Genomic DNA, 20,031 nt, shown 5'->3' with positions numbered 1-20,031 from the left:
TGCGTGTGCGTTCCACGAGTCAGGATCATGGTTGCGCTGGCCCCCAATCTACTCGAGAGCGCACAAGGTTTCTTGCTTCGCGATCATGCAACTAGCGTCTAGCCCTCTGGTCCATGGGCCTAGCGTATTCCACTTTGATTGCTCCTGCATTCCCACACGTTAATCAAATCATACCAAGGGCTCTAGTGATATTGCCCGAGGAACGGCCCCTCGTCTAGTGGCATTGGGTTATTGCTGTTTAATAAGAAAGCCTGGTTCGGCCTCTTAAACACGACAACTCTCAGCCATTGCAACTTTGCCATTGTCTCGCTTTGAGTGCTACCATTCCCTTCATTCGCCAACGATATGTCACTAGAAGAAGAAATCCTCGCCCTTGTAGACAAGGTGCAGTCAAGCAGAGAGACTCTCGATGATGCGACTCGCATGAAGGCTGTCAAGGCCACGCAAGGCCTTCTAGGAGCACTTACATCCCCCCCTGAAATTATTATCAAGGACATTGTCTTAGTATGTCGGAAGCAATTATAATCTTGAATATCGAAAACACTCACAGCTTGCTCAGAATCCTGCTCACTTCATGGCCCTTCGCATTGGGGTCCAAATCGGTCTATTCCAAATCATTCGAGATAGCCAGGGTGGGGGCGTAACGACTGAAGAGATAGCGGACAAGTCCGGCGCAAGTCCTATCGTTGTTGGTATGCTTGTATATTGCCTTCGTTGTGAACTCGTCTGACAACCCCTATTGTAGATCAGATTTTGAGAACACTCTCCGCGACGGGGTACGTCCTCGAGGTTGACGTCCAGACGTATAAACCCTCCCCGCTCACCTTTGCGATGGCCGATTCGACCCTAGAGTCAGCGACAAGAGCATGGTGTGTGTCCCATTCAAGGTCAAAAATCTATGGAATCTAACTTTCGAAAGCTTCGACATCGGTAACTACACCAGCACTTACGCACCAGAATACTTCCGCCGCAACGGCAACCAATTTCCGCCATCAGCCGAAGACACCCCATTCCAACTCGCAAAGAACACTAAGTTCACTTACTTTGCGTGGCTAGAACAGAACCCATCCCTAGCAAAGGACTTCCAGCAATGGATGGCCGCAAAGGAGCAGGCGACTTTAAACTGGGTAGACTGGTTCGACGTTGAAAAAGTTATCTTCAATGGATTCCAAGAGAAACAGCAAGATGGCAGCGAAGGAGTCTTGCTAGTCGACATGGGCGCCGGCGAGGGCAAATATCTCCACACTTTCAACAAGAAGTTCCCTGCTGCGTCAGGTCGCCGGGTTCTACAGGATCTCCCAAACGTCGTCGAGAACATTTCAGAGCCCCCATCGAAAACAGAACTAATGGCCCATGACTTTTTCAATCCTCAACCAGTGAAAGGTTTACCAGTTGCCAATTCGCTATTACTATCGCCCTGCTAACCAAACATAGGAGCTCGAACATACTTCCTCCACTGGATCCTACACGACTGGACCGATGAAAAAGCGCGCGAGATCCTATCTCACATCGCCGACGCCATGGAACCGGGATACTCCCGCTTGATCATCAACGACCAGATCATCCCAGACACAGGGTGCGACTTTTTCACCGCGTGCATCAACACCATGATGATGGTGCAGGTTGCTTCTCTAGAGCGAACCGAGCAGCAGTGGCGGAAGCTACTTGCATCCGTGGGCCTCACGGATGTCTCTTTCCACCAGCCACCGGGCGTTGGAGAGGGTGTTGTTCTTGTTAAGAAATGAGCAAGCAATCTAGGATAGACTAAAAAAGAGTACCGTACACTAAACTGGACCAGACATGTCGTTCTAGAATGTCTGCTAGGTTCCTTATCTTCATTAAAGCAGTACAGGCGAATACTCCTGTTCTCAAAGTGGATATCTAGTTTCCCCAAATTACAGCTGTAACCTCCCCCTCGATCCTACTCTCCGCAATTACTTCCCCAATGACCCCCTTGTGCTCATCCCACTCCGCAACAACGACCTTCTCATTCTTCAGCGCGATAGCAACCATATCGGCACCGGGGGAAAACTCAAAATGCCTAGGGAAAGACCCATACGCCGGGTACAGCCCACTAAACTCCACATTCCCAGGCCCAGCAATATTAAACACAGCAATGGAGTCATTCCCTACACCAAATGTAGTGTCATTCCGGTTTGAGATCAAGAGGTGAGTATTCGCCGGCTGAACAAGAGAAACACAGTTAGCAGAGCTGCTTGATATAATCTTACAATGGCATTGGTGGGGAGCAGGGGTGGCATATACCGAAACAGCAATCTCCGCAGCCTTCGCGCCCTCAGGCGCAATTCTCCCACCAAAGGTCCTCCCCTCATAAAACAGTGTAAAATGCAATGTCTTATCCTCCGCATAGAGAACATCATACCCCCGAAGCATATTATCCAACTCAGAAACAAGATACAACTTGGTCTTGGGGCCCTCTGCGCTTGATGCGCTGTTTATCTTAGGAGTCCAGAAAACAGCATGTCTGGGCCCAGACCCTGCAGGTATAACCAGGGACTCTTGCGCGGTTAAGTGGCCTGTAACTGGGTGAATGTGGAAGATGCGAATAAGGTCTGCGCCTAGGTCCGGGACGAGGAGGAATTGGCCTGTTGGGTCGACTACGACGCCGTGTGGGTGCGGTGCGTCTTGTCGGGATGGATCGGGCCTGGGGCGGGCATGGAGAAGGTGAGTGGGGGGTGGGGGGTGAAGTGGCCTGTGGTTGGGGTGGTGGTGTAGGTTGTTAGGGCGGAGCTTGAGCTGAGGGTGGTTGTCAGTATATTCTTTGATGAGAGGAAGGGGGGGGGATGGGGTGGTTATTGGATTTGGGTGAGTAGAGGGATGGAGAGTGCGTACTAATGCGCGACAGCAAAGAACTTCTGGCCTGAGTATGCGGCTGTGTAGAATGCGGACGCGACTGGGCCGGGAATGGTAGCATGTTGATTGAGCTTTGAGAGTGTGCCGTTTGAGAAGGTCTTGAAGGAGGTGAGTGTTCCATTGGGATGGTCGATGCCTTCATCGAGGCAGTAGAGGATGTTGTTTTCTCCGTCGAGCATGAGCCATGAGGGGCTGGGGCCGCAGTCGGTGGTTTGAGAGAGGGTGCTTAGCTGATAGCTTGAATTGCTGTATTTGGATAGACCCAGAGATGTAACTGTGCCTGCGTATGACGCCGCATAAAGGTGCGAGGCGGTGGCATGGCCTCCGAACAGGAGCGGTATGAAAGGTAAGAGATGCATTGTAACCAATCCAAAGTGTCAAGATAATGTCGTAGAGGAAACACTATGGTTGAAGAGACTAACAAGATGTGAACATCTAGAGCGGCAGCACCCCTGGGTTCCCGTGAAGTCACGATAAAGGTTCAGCCACCTCACACAGTGGAGCCTTCTTGGCGGTTTGCACGATGCAGATCATATTTCCAGAGTATGACTCCTATCAGAAAGCCGCACTGGTACACGTTGTGGGTGGGTAGAATACCTTATCCACCGAGGGCTCATTGAAGTACAGAGAGGGTTAAGAAAGTAGTTGCAGACGGGTCACCGGTGTGGAGTTCGGCATGCCGAGCGGGTTCCTTCGGTATGCCGAGACAATGCTCCACTCGTACTCCATTCCAATTCGGGATCGTCTTCAGGATCAACTCAATTTGGACGTGAAGAAGATGCACATTCTGGGTTCTAGATGGCTTTGCTGAGCAATCCGTTCTAGTCTGGTCCTGCGCAAGCCATCTCCTGCCAGCCCTAAGCAGCAGCTACTCGTGAGTCAAGCCGTTCTCTAAAGTGAAGGAACATAAGTATCACTGGTTTTACTATATAAAGCACTTACATCTTTCGTGCCAAGGCATGGTTCCTGGTACATAGTAGCCACTAGGCTTCCCTAAATCTCTCTCCATACTGTCCGCCGTCGAGCTGGGCCACATGGTCCCAAGTCCTGAAGTCCTGAGTTTTCCGTCACCGTGAAATCATCGCAACTTGATTCTCAGGCGCCAAGAGTGCTGATCACTCGCCAAGATCTGCTTCACCGAACGCCTAAGATCCATTCCCATTCTCTTGCAAAAGTGCTTTTCTTGGGTATTGTGACTGTTGGTGGCTCCGCCATGCCGGCGGGCTCGGATGGCTGTCTTCTGAGCTATCCCACACCTGCAACTCGGTGAAGGAATACTTCCGGCGTTCCGCTCATTGCCATTCTTGGCAGAGAAGGAGAGCCATGGCGATCATGATCTGCACCGCAGTCCACAGTTCGGTCTGCAAGATTCTCGGCATATCGTCACCACGAGTACACGAGCCGAGCCAACCATAGGCCATTGAGACCCACGTGTGACCTCAGTGCGTTTACTCCAGCTTCTACAAGTGAGACTGATTTTTTCGAGGTGGGAACGGAACAGAAAGGGGTCTCATACCCCACGTGCAAGGTTTACCAAGATAGGTGCATCAACGTAGAGTTCACAGCTTCTGGACTCAAGCCGCGTTGGAGTGCTGACAAAATCTACTATGGCAAGGACGATATATCAGGGCTGTCCTTGCCGGTTGTAATTGAACGACAGCAGCTTCTCCTTTTTTTGTTCAGTACAACTTCTTGCCCGCTGGCCATTGCAATGAGACCGTCCAGCTTTCTACTGCTTTCATTGACAGCCGCAGTTGGCGCCTATGCGGCGATTGACGATGTCGATGTCCAAGCCAGCCTCCTCACCGACCCCAAAGATGTTGCCGACAAGGAATTCGACTACATTATCGCCGGCGGAGGCTTAACGGGTCTGACTGTTGCCGTTAAACTAACCGAGAACCCTGATATCGACGTACTTGTTATCGAAAAGGGCTTTTACGAATCTGACAACGGCCCAATCATCGAAGACCCAAACACCTACGGACAGATCTTTGGCACCAGCGCTGATCAGAACTTTCTGACCGTCCCTCAAATCCACAACCGTACCGAGCTCATCAAGTCGGGCAAAGGTCTTGGAGGATCAACTCTCATTAACGGCAACTCCTGGACTCGACCCGATAAAGCCCAAATCGACTCTTGGGAGAAGGTCTTTGGCAATGAGGGCTGGAACTGGGATGGAGTCTTCGAGTATATGAACAAGGCTGAGCGTGCTCGAACTCCCGACGAGGCACAAATTGCGGCCGGTCACTCCTTCGATCCGTCGTGCCATGGGTTCAACGGCACTGTGCACGCCGGACCTCGCGATAACGGTCAGCAATGGTCTGCTCTCATGAAGGCACTCATGGAGACTGCATCCGATCTCGGTGTCCCAACCCAAGTCGACTTCAACTGCGGCCACCCCCGCGGTGTCTCCATGATTCCAAACAACCTCCAAGAGGACCAGACCCGCGCCGACACAGCCCGCGAATGGCTACTCCCCAACCACCGCCGCACAAACCTCAAGATTCTAACCGGGCAGGTCGTCGGCAAAGTCCTCTTCGACACAACCAGCGGCGACCCCAAAGCCACGGGCGTCAATTTCGGCACCCACAAGTCTGTCAACTACAACGTCTACGCCACCCACGAAGTCCTCCTCGCCGCAGGCTCCGCAATCTCCCCTCTCATCCTCGAATACTCAGGGATTGGCCTACAGTCCGTTCTCGAGCAGGCAAACGTGCCCCAACTCCTCGACCTCCCCGTCGGCCTCAACATGCAGGACCAAACGACCACCACTGTCCGCGCCCACAGCACCCCGGCGGGTTTCGGACAAGGACAAGCCGTCTACTTTGCCAACTTCACCGAGACATTCGGCGCAGACGCACCCCGCGCCATCGAATTGCTCAACACAAACCTCGACCAGTGGGCCGAGCAAACCGTTGCAAATGGCGGATTCCACAACGTCACAGCCCTCAAAATCCAGTACGAGCTCTACCGCACCTGGCTGTTAGAAGACGACGTCGCCTTCGCCGAACTTTTCATGGACGCCTCGGGCGAAATCAAATTCGACATCTGGGATCTCCTCCCCTTCACGCGCGGGTCAACCCACATCCTCAGCAACGACCCCTACCTCTGGCAATACGCGAACGACCCAAAATTCTACCTCAACGAACTCGACATCCTCGGGCAGGCGGCTGCCTCCAAGCTCGCTCGGGAACTGCAGAACAGCGGAGCGATGAAGCAGTATTTCAACGGTGAAATCACGCCTGGGTCTGAGAAACTGGCCCCTGATGCGGATTTGGATCAGTGGGCGGGATATGTCCAGGAACAGTTTCGGGCCAATTGGCATGCCGTTGGGACTTGCTCTATGATGAAGAGGGAGATGGGTGGTGTTGTGGATTCCAGGGCGAGGGTTTATGGCACCCAGGGGTTGAGGGTTGTTGATGGGTCGATTCCGCCGACGCAGTTGTCGAGTCATGTTATGACTGTTTTCTATGGGATGGCGCTGAAGATTGCGGATGCGGTTCTGGAGGAGTATTTTGCTGCTTAGGTGGGGGAGTAAAGCTGCACGGAGGGGTTTCAGGGAATAGTCATATAAAGATTGGTAGATAGCCCTAATTGGACCAACCTCACGAATATAATCTGTTATTTGGGACCTGCACCGAAGACTTGGCCCAATATTCACTGGCTATGGTCGCATCTGGTCAGAAACAGGAGCTCAGCGCTTGCATCTAAGATTCCTCGAAATCTTAATGTTGGCGCTTAGGGCAGATACCACAAGACCGGTTATCTATAAAAAGTAGCATACGCGTGCTGGTGTCCTAAGACCGAGGATCTACAACCAGCACTTAATTCTAGGGCACTCTAATCCACTCGTTTTCAGCCTCATTGGAAGTGTGGGCAGTGCGTTGTAGCCCGGCGCTTAACCCGCGATTTGAATTCAGCATGGTGTGCCTTCCAGATCTCCAACTTTCAGCCTATTTATACCCTCTCCTCACCTCACTTCACCTGTATTCTCGTCTCTTTTCTCACCTTACCAGATTTTAATCATGATGAAACGTTTCTTTCGCAAACTGAGCCCTTTTCGGTCCCGATCTCGTCCAAAACCATCAACACAGTTATCTACTGCATCCAAACGAGCTACACACAAGTATACTGCATCCAAACCATCTACACAGTTGTCTACTGCATCCAAGAAGCTTACTGCATCCAAGAAGCTTTCCCAAAAGTCCCTCCCATACACCGCATACACAATCGCCTGGATCGCAACCCTGCACACCGACGTCCTCGCTGCCCGTGCCCTGCTTGATGAGCAACACGATGACCTTCCTCGTCCCCAAGACCCAAACAGCTACATTCTAGGCCGAATGGGCACCTACAACATCGTGATTATTTTCCCTGGAAAAGGAAGGTCAGATACGGTAGCATCAGCACTGATGATCACACAAATGTTTCACACATTCCCAAACATTCAGTTCGGATTACTCGTTGGAACAGGCGCTGGTGCACCCAGGAAACCAGATTTACAGAATCCGTATCGGGACATCAGGTTGGGGGTCGGGATGTTGTTGTGGGGACGCCGGATGGGAGATACAGTATGGCCTCAGAACCCATATCCGACCCGCTGAATCAAGTGTCAAATTGAATAATCACACATCAGACGGCGTAGTCCATTACGACTGCGGCATACTGAGAAACGACGACTTCCAGGTGGTTCCCTACTCAAGCGGCGCACCGGGCTTTCTTCTCCAGCGCGTCGAAAAGCTGCACTCCAAGCACGATCTCGGTGGTGGGGAAATGGCCGCCTACATCCGTAGATTCAAAGCTCTTGCATCCTCGAACCCTCGAATGGCAGAATTTACCTTTCCCGGACGAGAGTCCGACATCCTCTTCCTCCCCGGCACCATCCACGTCCAAGTACCGGGAACCCGAAAAGACTGCACAAACTGCGACTCTGTAAGGCAGGAAGCCCGTCTCAAGCGGGATGAGCCGGCCGTGCACTACGGAACCATCGGCTCCGCAAACATGGTCATGAGATCTAGCCGCCGACGCGATGAGTTGCGGGACGAGCATGGCATTTTGTGCTTTGATAATGATGTCGCAGGTGTAACGGATAGCCTTCCCTGCCTTGTTATCAAGGGAATATCGTCGTATGCGGATAGTCACTCTGGGGATCGGTGGGAAGCTTATGCAGGTGTTACGGCGGCTGCGTATGCGAGGGATTTGCTTAGGGTTCTGGAAAGTGAGAATGGGAACGGCGGGCTGCCGATGAACATCGGTTCTATTGAGCAGGGTAAGTTTTCGCTCTTCTAGACTCCTTGTCCTTACTCCTTATGCGCATCTTCTGACATTATATAACCAGTGTCTGCTCTTTTGGCTTCGGTGGGGCTGGGTGCAGCAGGGCTGCAGACGGTGACTGGGACTAATCATGGTAATGGTAGGGGCACTGCCTCGCTGGGCGGACGCTCTGGAGGTCATGGTGGATATGGTGCCCATTTCAACGACCGAGATGATTGGGGGTCAGCTGAAACTGTGGTCCTACCGAGGACGGCTGGGTTTTCTGCAAAGAGGGAGCTCAGTCGGTGAAGGGAGATTATCTTGATGACTGGACAGGCTTTTGTAGATTTTATACACTTTACGCATGCTCGAATATCATTTAATAAGCGAGTATCCGTGTATCGACATTCCAGCTGACTGCCTCTGGAGCCTGATAGCTTGCACAAGGATGTCAGGGAGTTTAACAGCTTTATCTATATTATGAAGGTCTTCGAGATGTATCTGTTGCAGATGCTATAAAATAATTTGAAAGGGAAGTGTATAACATAAAGGGTATGGCTTTTACCTTATAGTCAGGCTTCTAGGTAGGTCATGTCTAGAGAGGAGGAGTTGTCCGTTTCTGATTCGGTGTCTGGGGTGTCTGTCGGGGGTTGAGACTGCCTGCGAAAGAGGGTCCCTGTGAAATTCTCTTGGAGATCTCTTGGGAGGGGTATCAACTTCAAAGAGCTGCTTATAAATCCAATTCAGAACTAGAGAGTAAGAGAAGCACAAGAAAAGAGAAATTCATAAGGTAAAGAAGGAAGGAAGAAGAAGAAGAGAAAGCACAGTGCACCAGGCGCGCGCAAATAAGGCTGACACCGAGCAGGCAGTGGCACATACAGTTGACAAGGATAACGCCCTTGATCCTTAGCTGTCTGGCTGCTAGTAACTCGAATAGGCAATGAGGGTCGTGGTCTTGCTGTGGATTCTCGAATCAGCTTTAACTTGTTTGCTTTGTCGACTTGGGCGGGGTTCGTCGTGCATTAGATGCATGGGGACTGTCGGAGTGAGAGCCTACACTGAGCGACTGTTAAGATTTGCTAACTAGACTGATCAAGCATAAAAGGGACTGAGGCCAGTCAGGGATTCTAAAGCATAGTGGCTACTAACAAACAGCCCTAACCTGAACTCACTCTTTATAGGGACTTGGCCGGGGTAGGGCTGGAGTTGTGCAGGTAGATGGCGGACCTCGCAGTCCGAGTATCACCAGCTATCTATTGCTTTTTCACATCAAATTCTAATCATGACCGTTCCCTATATTCCTGCATGATTGCTGGCAGGACCCCTCTCACAAACATATAAGCTCGAACCCCCCGGTCCCGTCACCTTTTCCCTTCTCACCTCTTGCCATCACGTATAGCACTCAAAATCATTACAATGAATATTAACATATCCCTCTTCACCATCCTCCTTTCACTGGTAGAAATAATATCCATCCAGTTCCTCTACCAGATCATTTACAACAAACTCTTCCACCCCCTACGCCACTACCCAGGCCCCTTCTGGGCCGGCGCCACCCGACTCTGGCAAATATGGCACTTCATCCGAGGCGAAGAGGCCAACGAATTCATCAAAGCAGTCCAGAAATACGGCACGCTACCGCTTCCCCTCTTCCAGTGCTCATTCTAACCCAGCCCAGGCCCCGTCATCCGCATCTCGCCAACCATGCTCCTAGTCGCAGACGCCAAAGCCCTCCCCGCAATCTACCACCGCCACGACACCAAGTCCCGCTTCTACCTCTCCTCCCTCTTCGAAGCCCAAGGTGTCATCCTAATCCGCAACCCAGACGACCACGCCGCCCACCGCCGCCTCCTAGGCGCCCCGTACTCACTCTCGAATATCCAGCGGATGGAACCTTTACTCAATCGTCACATCCTAGCCTGGATCCGAAAAAATCGATAGTCTGTACGCCCAGCCTCGGAAACCACTAGACTTCATCACATGGGCCACCTACCTCTCTTACGACGCAATCACAGAAGTCAGCTTCCGCAAGCCCGTCGGCTTCGTCGAGGCCGGGCACGACGTCGGCAACCTAATCAAGCACTGGCTGCTGGGTCTGAAGATCGTCGGTCTAGCAGGCCGGATCCCGCAGCTGCCCGAGTGGTTCTCCCGGTCCTGGCTCAGGAATCTGGTGATCATTAAACCCGGGCAGACGGGCCTGGGCGCGATCCTCAGTAAAGCGGACGAGGTGCTCGAGCAGCGGAATCTAGACTTGAAGGTGGAAGGCGCAGTAAAGCCAGAGAAGGGCGATGAGAATTATGATTTTCTGCAGTTGTACGTGCCCCTCCCCTCCTCTCCCCTCCCCTCCGCTCTCTCTCCCCACCGTAAAGCCCCTCTGCACGTAAGGAAGGCTGATATCGACACTCTGGATGGCATAGCTTCATGGACGTCCGCACTCCAGACGGCAAATACCTCGATTCCAAACTAATCCGCGCTGAACTCCTTAATATTCTGGGAGCCGGCGGCGATGGGTTCCGCGGCATGGCATCGGCGTTCATGGCGGAGGTCATGACGAGCATCGCCATCCGCACACGCCTCTACACGGAAATCTCCACTGCGGTTGCCGCGGGCGAACTGTCTCAGCCAGTCCCCACCTACGCGGAAGTCACAAAATCCCTCCCCTTCTTCGTAGCCTGTATCCGAGAAACCATCCGGCTGCATCCTATTGCGTCCTCGATCTTCCCGCGGGAGATGGTACCGGGCGATCCGGAGCTTGTTCTCTGCGGGAGAGTTGTGCCGGTTGGCACAGAGGTGACGAGCCACCCGCTGCTGTGCCAGCGGGATCGTGGGGTCTTTGGGGAGGATGCCGGGGTGTTTAAGCCGGAGAGGTGGCTTGGTGATTTGGCTCGGGCGAAGGAGTATGAGAAGTATATTTTCACGTGGGGGTATGGGTCGCGGGTTTGTCTGGGGAAACATTTCAGTATGGCGGTTTTGTATAAGGGGATGTTGGCTGTGAGAGAGACTTTGTCCCTATGTTCTGATACCTTGAGTGAGTGCTGACTTGTGGGTAGTTTCTTATGGCGTTTGAGACTTCGCTGTGTGAGGTTTCGAGGGAGACGCCGCTGCCGAGCGTTAGGCCGAATAGTATCATGTTGGTGTGGAGTGATATCTGGCTTGATCTGCAGAGACAGGGTTCGTGGCTAGGCTGGGGGGAGAAGGAGGGAAGTGTCAATTCGTGATTACCATAACTGAGTGAGGGCACTGATGTGGCCAGGATGTTGGCCTAAAACACAAATTAGCTCTATTAGCCCCTTCGAAATCTGTTTTTATGTCCAAGTAAACTTCTGAGGTTGCCTGCTTAGAATCATCCCTGAGAGTGCATCATGGAGTGTATCTCTCCTGTTGACTGGCATTTGCTCCACCTCACTATAACTAATGCGATGACGTCCCAGCAGAACGCTACAATACCGTAGTACTCTCACCCACCCCTTGACCCGGCCTATGTTGTGCTTGCCGTCATTGTGTTTGTTATTGTGTTTGGGGCTTTTGCTTTCGTCCGGCGACCGGCGAAGAGACGAGCTGGGGTGGTGGTTGATGATGGATTTGAAGGGAAGGCGCAGCTACCTGGGGAGTCATCGAGGGTTGAGCTGCATGAAGATACCGCTGAGTGTGATGTGGATGCAGGTACCTATACTGGGAGGCGGGAATCGGATGTCGCGGAGTTGCCTGCGAGGGAATTGGTTGGGAATGAGATGGATGTAGTGAGTCATATATCTGCGTCTAACGAGAGGTCTTGAGGTGAGTGGTTGCAGGATTATGGATATTGGTAGCTGCGAGATGCTCTCAAACGACGTTGGGGAGTCTTAAGGTTTCACCTTCGCATTTTTGGGCCCAAACGCATCCAGCTCACAACTAGGGGTGGAGGGCGTCTCAATTCCAGCATGGGATCGGCAGCACGCTTGTAATACCCAACAGCTGGATATCTAGGGAAGGGGACATTGGCAAAGGCTGGAACTGATCCAGTAGGACCACAGTGATTCATCTTCATTCATAAGAATATACCCTATGGATAATCTAGTAGAAACTATCTCAGCCCAGCAGAGACAACAGACCGTCGTCGTGAGAATCCCAGTCTGTCCGCCGCCGAGCAATGCATAGCTACATCGCCGCTCGCAATAACAAAAGCCAACAAGCCAACCCACGCTAAAGCACAAAAAAAACCAGAAATCCTCGACTCCGTTCGAGAGATGCGTCGTGCCTGGCGTTCGTAGCGCAAATGCATGCATGCTTTAACCAATCCAACCGCCGGAACGCCTATTGATGCAGATCAAGTTGTTGTGGGGTATTCGATTGGTCCACAAGTGTAGACCGCGGATTCTTTTGTATAGTGATTAATTAAATGTAGGTGTAGGTGTGTATTTAAAGCCGGAGGTCGAGGTATTAGAGTCCGGGAAGAGAGGGTAAAGTATATCGACGACTCAAGCCATGTCGTCTTCGTCCTCTTCATCGTCATCAAGCGCTTCCATTGCATCTTTTATGTACTGTGCAGCCTGTGTATACGATTAGTGAACAGAGACAATGATTGGCAGGAATATGCAAGACTCACCTTAGGATCCAGGTTCAGGGCAGTCGTAAAGTGCTTGATGGCATTGCCCTTATCGTGAAGCATCTTGTAAAGTTTTCCGAGGAGGTAGTGCACGTTCGCCTCATCAGGCGCCATGTCTTTGAGGACCTTCAGCTCCGTAAGAGCTGATCTTAGGTCTTGCAGCTTCATTAATGCACGAGCCTTGCGGAATCGAGCCAGGACAGAATGAGGAGCAAGAGAGCAGGCTCTGGTATACTGGATCAACGCCGCCTTCGGGTTGTTCATCTTTTCTAAAACAAGACCAATGCAGCATATCAGAACAGCATTGGACGGGTTGATCTTGGCCGCATTTCGGAAATGTTGTTCAGCAAAATCGAGTTTACCCATCTTGTCATAGACGGTTCCCAGTCCATACCAGGCGTTGTAGTGCCGACTATCGGCATTGATACCATTTCGATACGCTTCCAAAGCCTTGTCATATTCCTCATTAGCAACGTACTCGTGGCCCTGTAGTGTGAACCCATAAGCAAACTGGGGATCCAGCTGCGTTGCACGCTTGAAGCACTTCAGGGCTTGGTCATGGTCTCGCTGATGCGAAAACGAGTTACCGACAGCACACCATGCTTGGGGCGACAGACGATCGATTTCCATCAGCTCGTGGGCGAGATATGCCAACTCCACATCGTTCTTTTGGTGCCAAAGAACTGTGGAGTAGATCTCCATGTCCTCTACTGGAGATGGCGCCATCGCCTTCACCCGGACAAAGTACTTTTCGGCATCTGAGTACATTGCTTGCTCATAGTAAGCCCGTCCAATCTGAGCCAGAACCCACGGCGTCTCACGCTGACCTTGTGACAAGGAGTTGAATATTTGAACCGCTTCCGAGCATTTGTATCTGCTCAGACAAAAGTAACCTGAGGCGAGCTTGGAAAACAAATCTAAGATCCAAGCCAGCGCTTCAACTGACTTTGACCGTTCCAATGCAGTCACCCTAGGCGGTGGTGGTTGAGTACTACTCAACGTTGATGCAGATGTCCGATAGTCTTTGGCATCGCCGTCATGGATCTCACTTATTTGCTTCCTATGATTGCCGCTAACCACACGACCCACACTCGAAGTCGTTCCGGAGCGCCCCTTCGTCCCCGTGGCTCTCACTTTCTTCACTTCTCGGCCATCTTTTATCCCGAGAGCCGTGCTAGACGTTTTATTCGACGTCGGTTTGATCTGGTTGAACAACCGTACACTTCGGCGTTGTCCGACTTGGTCGTTCGCATGCGACGTAGAGTGCGCTATTTGCCCAGAGACAGTGCGTTTGCGGTCCCCGATTTTATGTCCCAGGGTAACGTCCTTGTCAGTATGAAACCCAGACTGCTCGTCTGGCTCGAGTTTCGTGCGCGTGCGCGGTCGGATACCTGTCGGTCTCATTTTCGGCGGAGGGTCCATCGGGTGATCGGCGCCTATTGTTTGTATTGTTCGATTCTTCTTTGCCGGAGCTAACGGCGGCTCAAAAACCTCCGCGCCACCACTTGCGTTGGTTACACGAGGATCGTCCGACTCGCTGCTTTGGCCACCAGGGGTCTCCATGCCTTCGCGCATATTTTGCTGTCCTGTTCCTGACGACGCGACACTGACCGTGCTCCCGTTTAACTTTTCCCATAAAGCAGAGCTCCCGTGAGTGTTGGTCGAGTCGCTGCGAGTGATCCCGGAAGTGAACGGGTCTATACTTGGGTTTGAATTTGCCTGCGTTTGTAAAGGGGCGTCCTGGACCTTTTCAGACGTAGGTTCAGCGTCATCCACGACAGCCGCCGATACCATACTATACAGCTCTGAGTTCATCTTGTAAATATTCGAAACTCGCATATCGACACCTTTCCACATTTATTAGCTGGGAAATCCTCTAACAGAACTGCCAAAATGCTTACCCGTCTCGCAAAGGTTCAGAAACGCGTCCCACATGAACGGGTTCAGCTTGAGAGCCGCCGCATAGCACTCCACTGCCTTATTGAGCTCCTTATGAGCCTGCCATAGCTTCCCTTGTAAGCATAACACCGCTGCGGCGTCCGGTAAATGTTGTCTGCGCGTTTCGCTATGCTTGTCTATCACAAGAACAACATCAGTATAAGCCCAGCCGGAGGCGTAGCCCGCGCGGCCCATCCCGTTGAAAGAGAAATGTGCTTACTCCAGTTATTCCTTGAAACCCAAAGCGCCTTACTCCGTTCCAGCGCATTGATGCCATCCATGTATTTTCCCAGGTCCAGACACGTCTGCGCATAGACGTACGAACAACCCAGATGCGAGCCCCGCGATCCGAAGTTTCGACTTGTTTCCCATGCAGCTTTCGTTTGTCCATTTAACAGGTAGCATAGTGATAGCAGATATGACGCTTCCGACGTTCGGGGTTCGTAGGCGTGTAAACGACCGGCAAGGAAAAGCGCGTTGCGTATCAGGTTGTTGTCGAGGTGGTAGTATATCAGTTGCCGCAGTTGGCCTGCAATATGTGATGTTGACGGCGTCATTCCGGAGGATTTGCAGCGCTCTCGACCGAGGGCAGGGGATCGTTGTGAAAGATGGTCGCTGCTGAGATTTCGGAAGATGGCGTCAATAATTGATCGAGTATCGAAATCGAAGAAACGGCTATCAATCGTCAAGGGGCATCAGGTAAGCTGAACCAAACGGCGTGTCCTTCGCACGAAGTCGAGATAGCACGAGACAAAGGCGAAGGAAACAACGGTTGAGCTTCTTTCAGACAGTCCCAAATGGCCGAAAAAGTGAATCGCAAATCCCAAAGAGGGGAAGAAGTATGAATGAAGAGGGAAAACAACAAATATAGCACCAGCTCCCACTACCTTTGTTGATGCGTCACCTTGCTCCCCGCAGTTGTCTCGAGCGGATTAGAGCGAGGGCGAGTGGTGAGTTCGGAGCAGTGGTGGAAAGAGTGAAGGAGAATGGGAGCGGAGCGACTCGTGACGCCGTGCAGGCCCAAACAAAGTCTCAGGGAAAACCAGTTTGCATAGCGTGCGGGTGGAGGAGTCGCAAAACAAGACGGCAAGAAAGAAGAAGAAGAACCGGTGGAGTTCAAAAGACAGACGTCAGATTAGTGTTTTGAAGACAGGTTTGGACGTTGAACGCTGCATTTGGCGATTTGGCTCGTGGCTCGTGGCTGGTGGAGGAGGCGCTTGTCCGGTTGTGGTGGGCAACCACCGCACTGCAGCTAACCCACTGCTACCTACCACGCTGTCTCTTCTTCTTACGTACAGGCTAATTAGTCTACTGCACTTCGCGACAGCAGGGGATATTACAGATCTACAACAATTGATTTATCATGCTTGTATAATCTTCAATCTCACGCTCATATATTTCTGTCCCGGGTTTCAGTTTCTCACATCCACCGACTGCGACGCCTACATTCCACCGACGCACAAAATGGCACAGGTTCGTCTTGCCTCCCCTTGCCTCTTCATACGCCATTCCTACACTAAATATCGCTCAATTCTAACCCTCGTCAATCAACAGAAAGCATCTAAAACCCTCGCCGCACGAAACACCTCCGTCCTCCTCCGCACACACCTAATCTCCCTCATCCTACACATCCTCCACCTAACCCTGCACATCGTGTTCTCGCGCCCCCGCTCATTAAAGCCCTACTACATCCTCGCGCTCCCGACGCTCCTCATCGAATTCTACCTCGACCGCATCGGCCGCCCCACCTACGCCGCCGATGGCTCGCTCAAGTCCCCCGGCGAGGATCTCGGCGCGGCAGGATTAACCGAGTACATGTGGGACGTGCTGTACTGGACTTGGGGATGCATTGGCGCGGTCTGTGTCTTTGGCGGGACGGCTTGGTGGCTTTGGTCTGTTGTGCCGGGGTATTCGGCTTGGTTGGCTTATAGTACCGTTACGGGGATGAGGAGTGGGCTTTCGGGACTGGGAGGTGGGGATGCGGCGGGAGGTGCTGGGGTTGGAGGGGCGGAGAGCAAGAGGCAGAAGAAGATGGAGAAGAGGGGGAAGGTGCAGTATCGGTAGGGAGTTAGATTGGCGATGTCTGGATTCGGGAAGGGGGTGTGTCTACTAGGATAAATATGCGGGTGCTCAATGACAGCATAATAAGGTATTTGGTTAAGTATGTACACCTGGCCGCATCAAAGAGTGGATTTTCTGTTCCGCGGCGAATTGGAGGGGAAGAATATCTATCAAAAAAAGGAAAGAATACTTATTTATCAACCTGTGTTGGGGGGAGTACAATAGCAGGGTCGGAAAGCAAAGGAAACCACCAAAGGAACTAGTAAAACAGTCATGAAAATCGCCAAGCAGAGTCTCATCAAGCCATTAAAGCTGTCGTGAAATCATGGGAACTATGTGGGGAATAATCAGGGTCCAAGGAAGACGCACAGGAAAAACCAGGGGAGCAGTGTTTGAAATATGAGATACATCAGGTTGGCGAATTCAAAAGGACCAACCTTTACACGTTTTTCGCTGTTATTGCATCAGAGCTCATCGTTCAATGACTCCTCGTTGACATCCGCAGCATGTGACGGCTCTGTCTCGACAATAGTCGATGTTGATGACTCCAGCTCTTGAGGATCTTCCGCGGACACGAGGGGTTCAGAAGCAGGTTTTTCAATAAGCAACTCCTGGGGAGCCTCGACATTCTCGGGTACAAGAGTTTGGAGGACGGGATCGGTCTCCTCAGACTGAGTTGGTGCGGAAGCAGCCCTGGGCTGCTGCGTTTCGTAGATAGCGTTGAGCTTCTTCAGGATTTCCTCGGCATACGAGGCATCCTTATCAGCCAGCAACTTTGAGAGAATTTCCTCCACAGCCTGGTTCTGGACAGGATCCTGGCTTGCTGTTGGCTGGGCATTGAGCTCCTCCACTCCGAGTGACTGAGATAGTGCTTCTGAGAGTTTTGATGCTTCGACATCGACCACTTCGTCATGACTTAGATCCTCCGCATTTTCCTCAATGCGAACTGCAGCGGCGGCCGCTCCGAATGGGACCTTGTTTGCCTCAGAGTGGAGTTCATCCTGCTGAAGTTCATCTTGCTCCAGACTTTCGGCATCGGACTCGCTATCATCCGCGGAATCTTCAGAACTGAAGATGGAATCGGATGGAGTGTCTGACAGTACCTCATCTTCTGAGTTCACGTCCAAATTGTCCTCGAATTTCTGAGCCTCGTCTTGTTTTGGTGATTCATTGTCGACCTCTGTGGCTTCGAAGACGAGCTCTTCGCCCTCATCCGCCACAACAGGTGCAGGCTTTGGCAAGGGTGGAGGAGGTTCGGATCGAGTATCGAAATCTTCACTCACTTCTCGGGCAGCAATCTTCCACCTTCCGACTTCCTTCAGCCTGGCGAGCTCTTTCGCTGCGGATTCAGCGACATCCATTCCGCGAGATAGAATATCATCAGCGGATTCTTTAGCCGCTTCAATACGTGCATGCTGTAATCCTATCTCACGAAACTTGGCTTTCCAGTCCTCGAACTCCGCCTTCAGAGCGTAGTAATCCTCCCAGTCGTTGTAGGTGACACCATCCATCCAAGCCCACCTCGTGCCCACCTCCTGCAGACCCAGGGTACGAACATTATCGAGAACTGCCAGAGTGGCATTCACTGCGACGGAAACCTTCTGAACAAGCTCCTGCTCGAATGACGCATGCCACTCCCTAAGCCCGTGCGCGCGGTCTCTGATGGATACGGCAGAGTTTCGGATTTCTTTCAGCAGCTCCTCAATGGCCGCTTCCTCTCCCTCGGGAAACTCTTCAAATGGAAGGGACTCAGTTAGCTGGCCGATCCGGCTTTTGATGGCAGATGTTTGATCGGCCACTGCACTTTCTAAAGCAGCCACAAGCGCTTCCCCGTTAGACTGGGCGCCAGTTGACAAGAAAGTGTCGACGATCTCAACGACACGACCTTCTAGGCTTTCAACCCCTTTCTCGGAAGCAGCAGCGAATCGCTCTTTCCAGGTTATGAGGTCAGAGGCAATCTGTTCGCGAAGTTGTGCGGCCAGCTCCGAGGGCGAAAGCGACGGAGCGGGCGTCGGCTCCGGTACAGAAGATGATGTAGTTGATTCAGTTGCGCTAGCTTCCACCGACGATGTGGCAGGGTACCCAGAGCTATAATTGTTAGATAGGCAGACAGATATAGAATATGCGAAGTGCTTACCTCTCGCCTTCATCCGCTACAGTTCGCAGCCGGTTGCCCTCGCGGTAACTTGCCAGTCTTTGACCAATCTTTACAAGCTGCGGCTCCACATTTTCTGAGTAGAGATTGGCGATCTTAGGCCATACCGAGTTGTTGATAAGGTAGATAGTTGAAGACCAAGCGAATTGCGCATGCGGCAGAACGGTCGTCGTCAGAATCTCCTGGCCAGAGGTGTATGTTTTGCCAATGAATGGTCTATACTTCGCGGCAAAAGGTAGGATATACCCATCCACAGCCGTCCAGTATGCACCATGAGCCTTCTGGTAATATGGCGATACAGTGACCGTGACATACTCTACATGCGGTGCTACCTGAGCGTCATACCAGTCGGTTGCTTTACCCTTTGCGGTTTGAATATGAGGAACAACATTTGCATCCCATTGTTGCCGGCCGTACAGCTGAGCTTGCGCCAGCGCCGGGGCGCCATACGCCTCGTATCCCTGCTTCGCAATGTTTGAAGCCGGGGTATACACTTTCTCGTTCAGAACGCGAACATACGGGCGCGCAGATTCGACATAAGGAGCTCCATAGGCGTTATAGTAAGGGGTAACGTAAGGTTCGACGTGCGATTTTGCGACCAGGTAAGGTTTGCAAATTCGTGGTGAGGAGTCGGTCAAGCCAGAGACATCGGATGGGCAGGCGAAGAATGGCGTCAAGAGGAAGTACCAGATGCAAAGCCTGTGCAAAGTTCGCATGGTTAGTAGCCACATCGACAACATGAGGCGCAAAGCATAGTCTTACCGAACCAGTAGCCCGACGGTCCATCGAATACTTCCTGTCCTTCTTGGCTTTGGCTGCCCGGGATTTATAACAATTCTGTCGCTCGAGTCGACTTTGCCATTTGAGGAGGCCATGGCTGTCCTGCCCGAGAGAGTCGCAGACCGAGCCAGGAAAGAACCTGGCAGAGCTCAGCCTTCTACCGTCGCGGGTTAGAATTGTTTAACGAATATATCTGACAGCGCGGATGCGACTATAAATCATCGAAAGATAGCGAGGTGTTTCACAAATGAAGAGACTGCGGAAGTTGAAAAGCTGGCTGACGGCGGATCACAAGCGTGAGTGCTGCACGCGACGGACTCGGTTCGGTCTTGGCGCTAGCTCCGGCGATAAGCTCGAGACTCAGAGAAAACGAAGGCAGTCAGTA

General features: G+C 52.0%; 8 protein-coding genes across 8 annotated transcripts; 5 read left to right on the top strand and 3 right to left on the bottom strand.

Moving 5' to 3' along the window:
- The first annotated feature begins 130 nt into the window (after positions 1-130).
- Positions 131-1,914, top strand: BJY04DRAFT_194603 (sterigmatocystin 8-O-methyltransferase precursor). Its single transcript, XM_073712093.1, has 5 exons — positions 131-504; positions 560-692; positions 746-869; positions 920-1,383; positions 1,435-1,914. Exons 1-5 carry the CDS (start codon positions 346-348, stop codon positions 1,743-1,745), a joined length of 1,191 nt encoding a protein of 396 aa, XP_073568847.1. The 5' UTR covers positions 131-345; the 3' UTR covers positions 1,746-1,914.
- BJY04DRAFT_220628 (Lactonase, 7-bladed beta-propeller-domain-containing protein) lies at positions 1,882-3,233 on the bottom strand (the record flags this gene model as incomplete). The annotated part of the gene is made up of 2 exons (XM_073716916.1): positions 1,882-2,757; positions 2,865-3,233. 2 exons carry the CDS (start codon positions 3,231-3,233, stop codon positions 1,882-1,884), a joined length of 1,245 nt encoding a protein of 414 aa, XP_073568846.1.
- A 1,352-nt stretch (positions 3,234-4,585) lies between these two features.
- BJY04DRAFT_208945 (GMC family oxidoreductase) lies at positions 4,586-6,400 on the top strand (the record flags this gene model as incomplete). The annotated part of the gene is made up of 1 exon (XM_073714064.1): positions 4,586-6,400. The coding sequence occupies one exon, from the start codon at positions 4,586-4,588 to the stop codon at positions 6,398-6,400; it is 1,815 nt and encodes a 604-aa protein (XP_073568845.1).
- Positions 6,401-7,958: 1,558 nt separating this feature from the next.
- On the top strand, positions 7,959-8,575 carry BJY04DRAFT_194602 (uncharacterized protein). Its single transcript, XM_073712092.1, has 2 exons — positions 7,959-8,143; positions 8,213-8,575. Exons 1-2 carry the CDS (start codon positions 8,119-8,121, stop codon positions 8,434-8,436), a joined length of 249 nt encoding a protein of 82 aa, XP_073568844.1. The 5' UTR covers positions 7,959-8,118; the 3' UTR covers positions 8,437-8,575.
- A 968-nt stretch (positions 8,576-9,543) lies between these two features.
- On the top strand, positions 9,544-11,166 carry BJY04DRAFT_208944 (cytochrome P450; the record flags this gene model as incomplete). The annotated part of the gene is made up of 4 exons (XM_073714063.1): positions 9,544-9,757; positions 9,806-10,033; positions 10,098-10,440; positions 10,545-11,166. The coding sequence occupies 4 exons, from the start codon at positions 9,544-9,546 to the stop codon at positions 11,164-11,166; spliced, it is 1,407 nt and encodes a 468-aa protein (XP_073568843.1).
- A 1,418-nt stretch (positions 11,167-12,584) lies between these two features.
- BJY04DRAFT_208943 (anaphase promoting complex subunit bimA) lies at positions 12,585-15,207 on the bottom strand (the record flags this gene model as incomplete). The annotated part of the gene is made up of 4 exons (XM_073714062.1): positions 12,585-12,656; positions 12,713-14,559; positions 14,614-14,787; positions 14,871-15,207. 4 exons carry the CDS (start codon positions 15,205-15,207, stop codon positions 12,585-12,587), a joined length of 2,430 nt encoding a protein of 809 aa, XP_073568842.1.
- A 744-nt stretch (positions 15,208-15,951) lies between these two features.
- On the top strand, positions 15,952-16,945 carry BJY04DRAFT_105059 (SND2/TMEM208 family protein). Its single transcript, XM_073708005.1, has 2 exons — positions 15,952-16,123; positions 16,205-16,945. The coding sequence occupies exons 1-2, from the start codon at positions 16,115-16,117 to the stop codon at positions 16,712-16,714; spliced, it is 519 nt and encodes a 172-aa protein (XP_073568841.1). The 5' UTR covers positions 15,952-16,114; the 3' UTR covers positions 16,715-16,945.
- Positions 16,945-19,897, bottom strand: BJY04DRAFT_105052 (uncharacterized protein). The gene is made up of 3 exons (XM_073708004.1): positions 19,629-19,897; positions 18,849-19,565; positions 16,945-18,799 (listed from the first exon to the last, which is right to left on the bottom strand). Exons 1-3 carry the CDS (start codon positions 19,739-19,741, stop codon positions 17,176-17,178), a joined length of 2,454 nt encoding a protein of 817 aa, XP_073568840.1. The 5' UTR covers positions 19,742-19,897; the 3' UTR covers positions 16,945-17,175.
- Between the last annotated feature and the right edge of the window lie 134 nt (positions 19,898-20,031).

This window comes from Aspergillus karnatakaensis (assembly GCF_047715665.1).
Source record: "Aspergillus karnatakaensis strain CBS 102800 unplaced genomic scaffold BJY04scaffold_41, whole genome shotgun sequence".
Classification (NCBI taxonomy): domain Eukaryota; kingdom Fungi; phylum Ascomycota; class Eurotiomycetes; order Eurotiales; family Aspergillaceae; genus Aspergillus; species Aspergillus karnatakaensis.
This window is presented reverse-complemented; position numbering and strand designations above follow the sequence as displayed.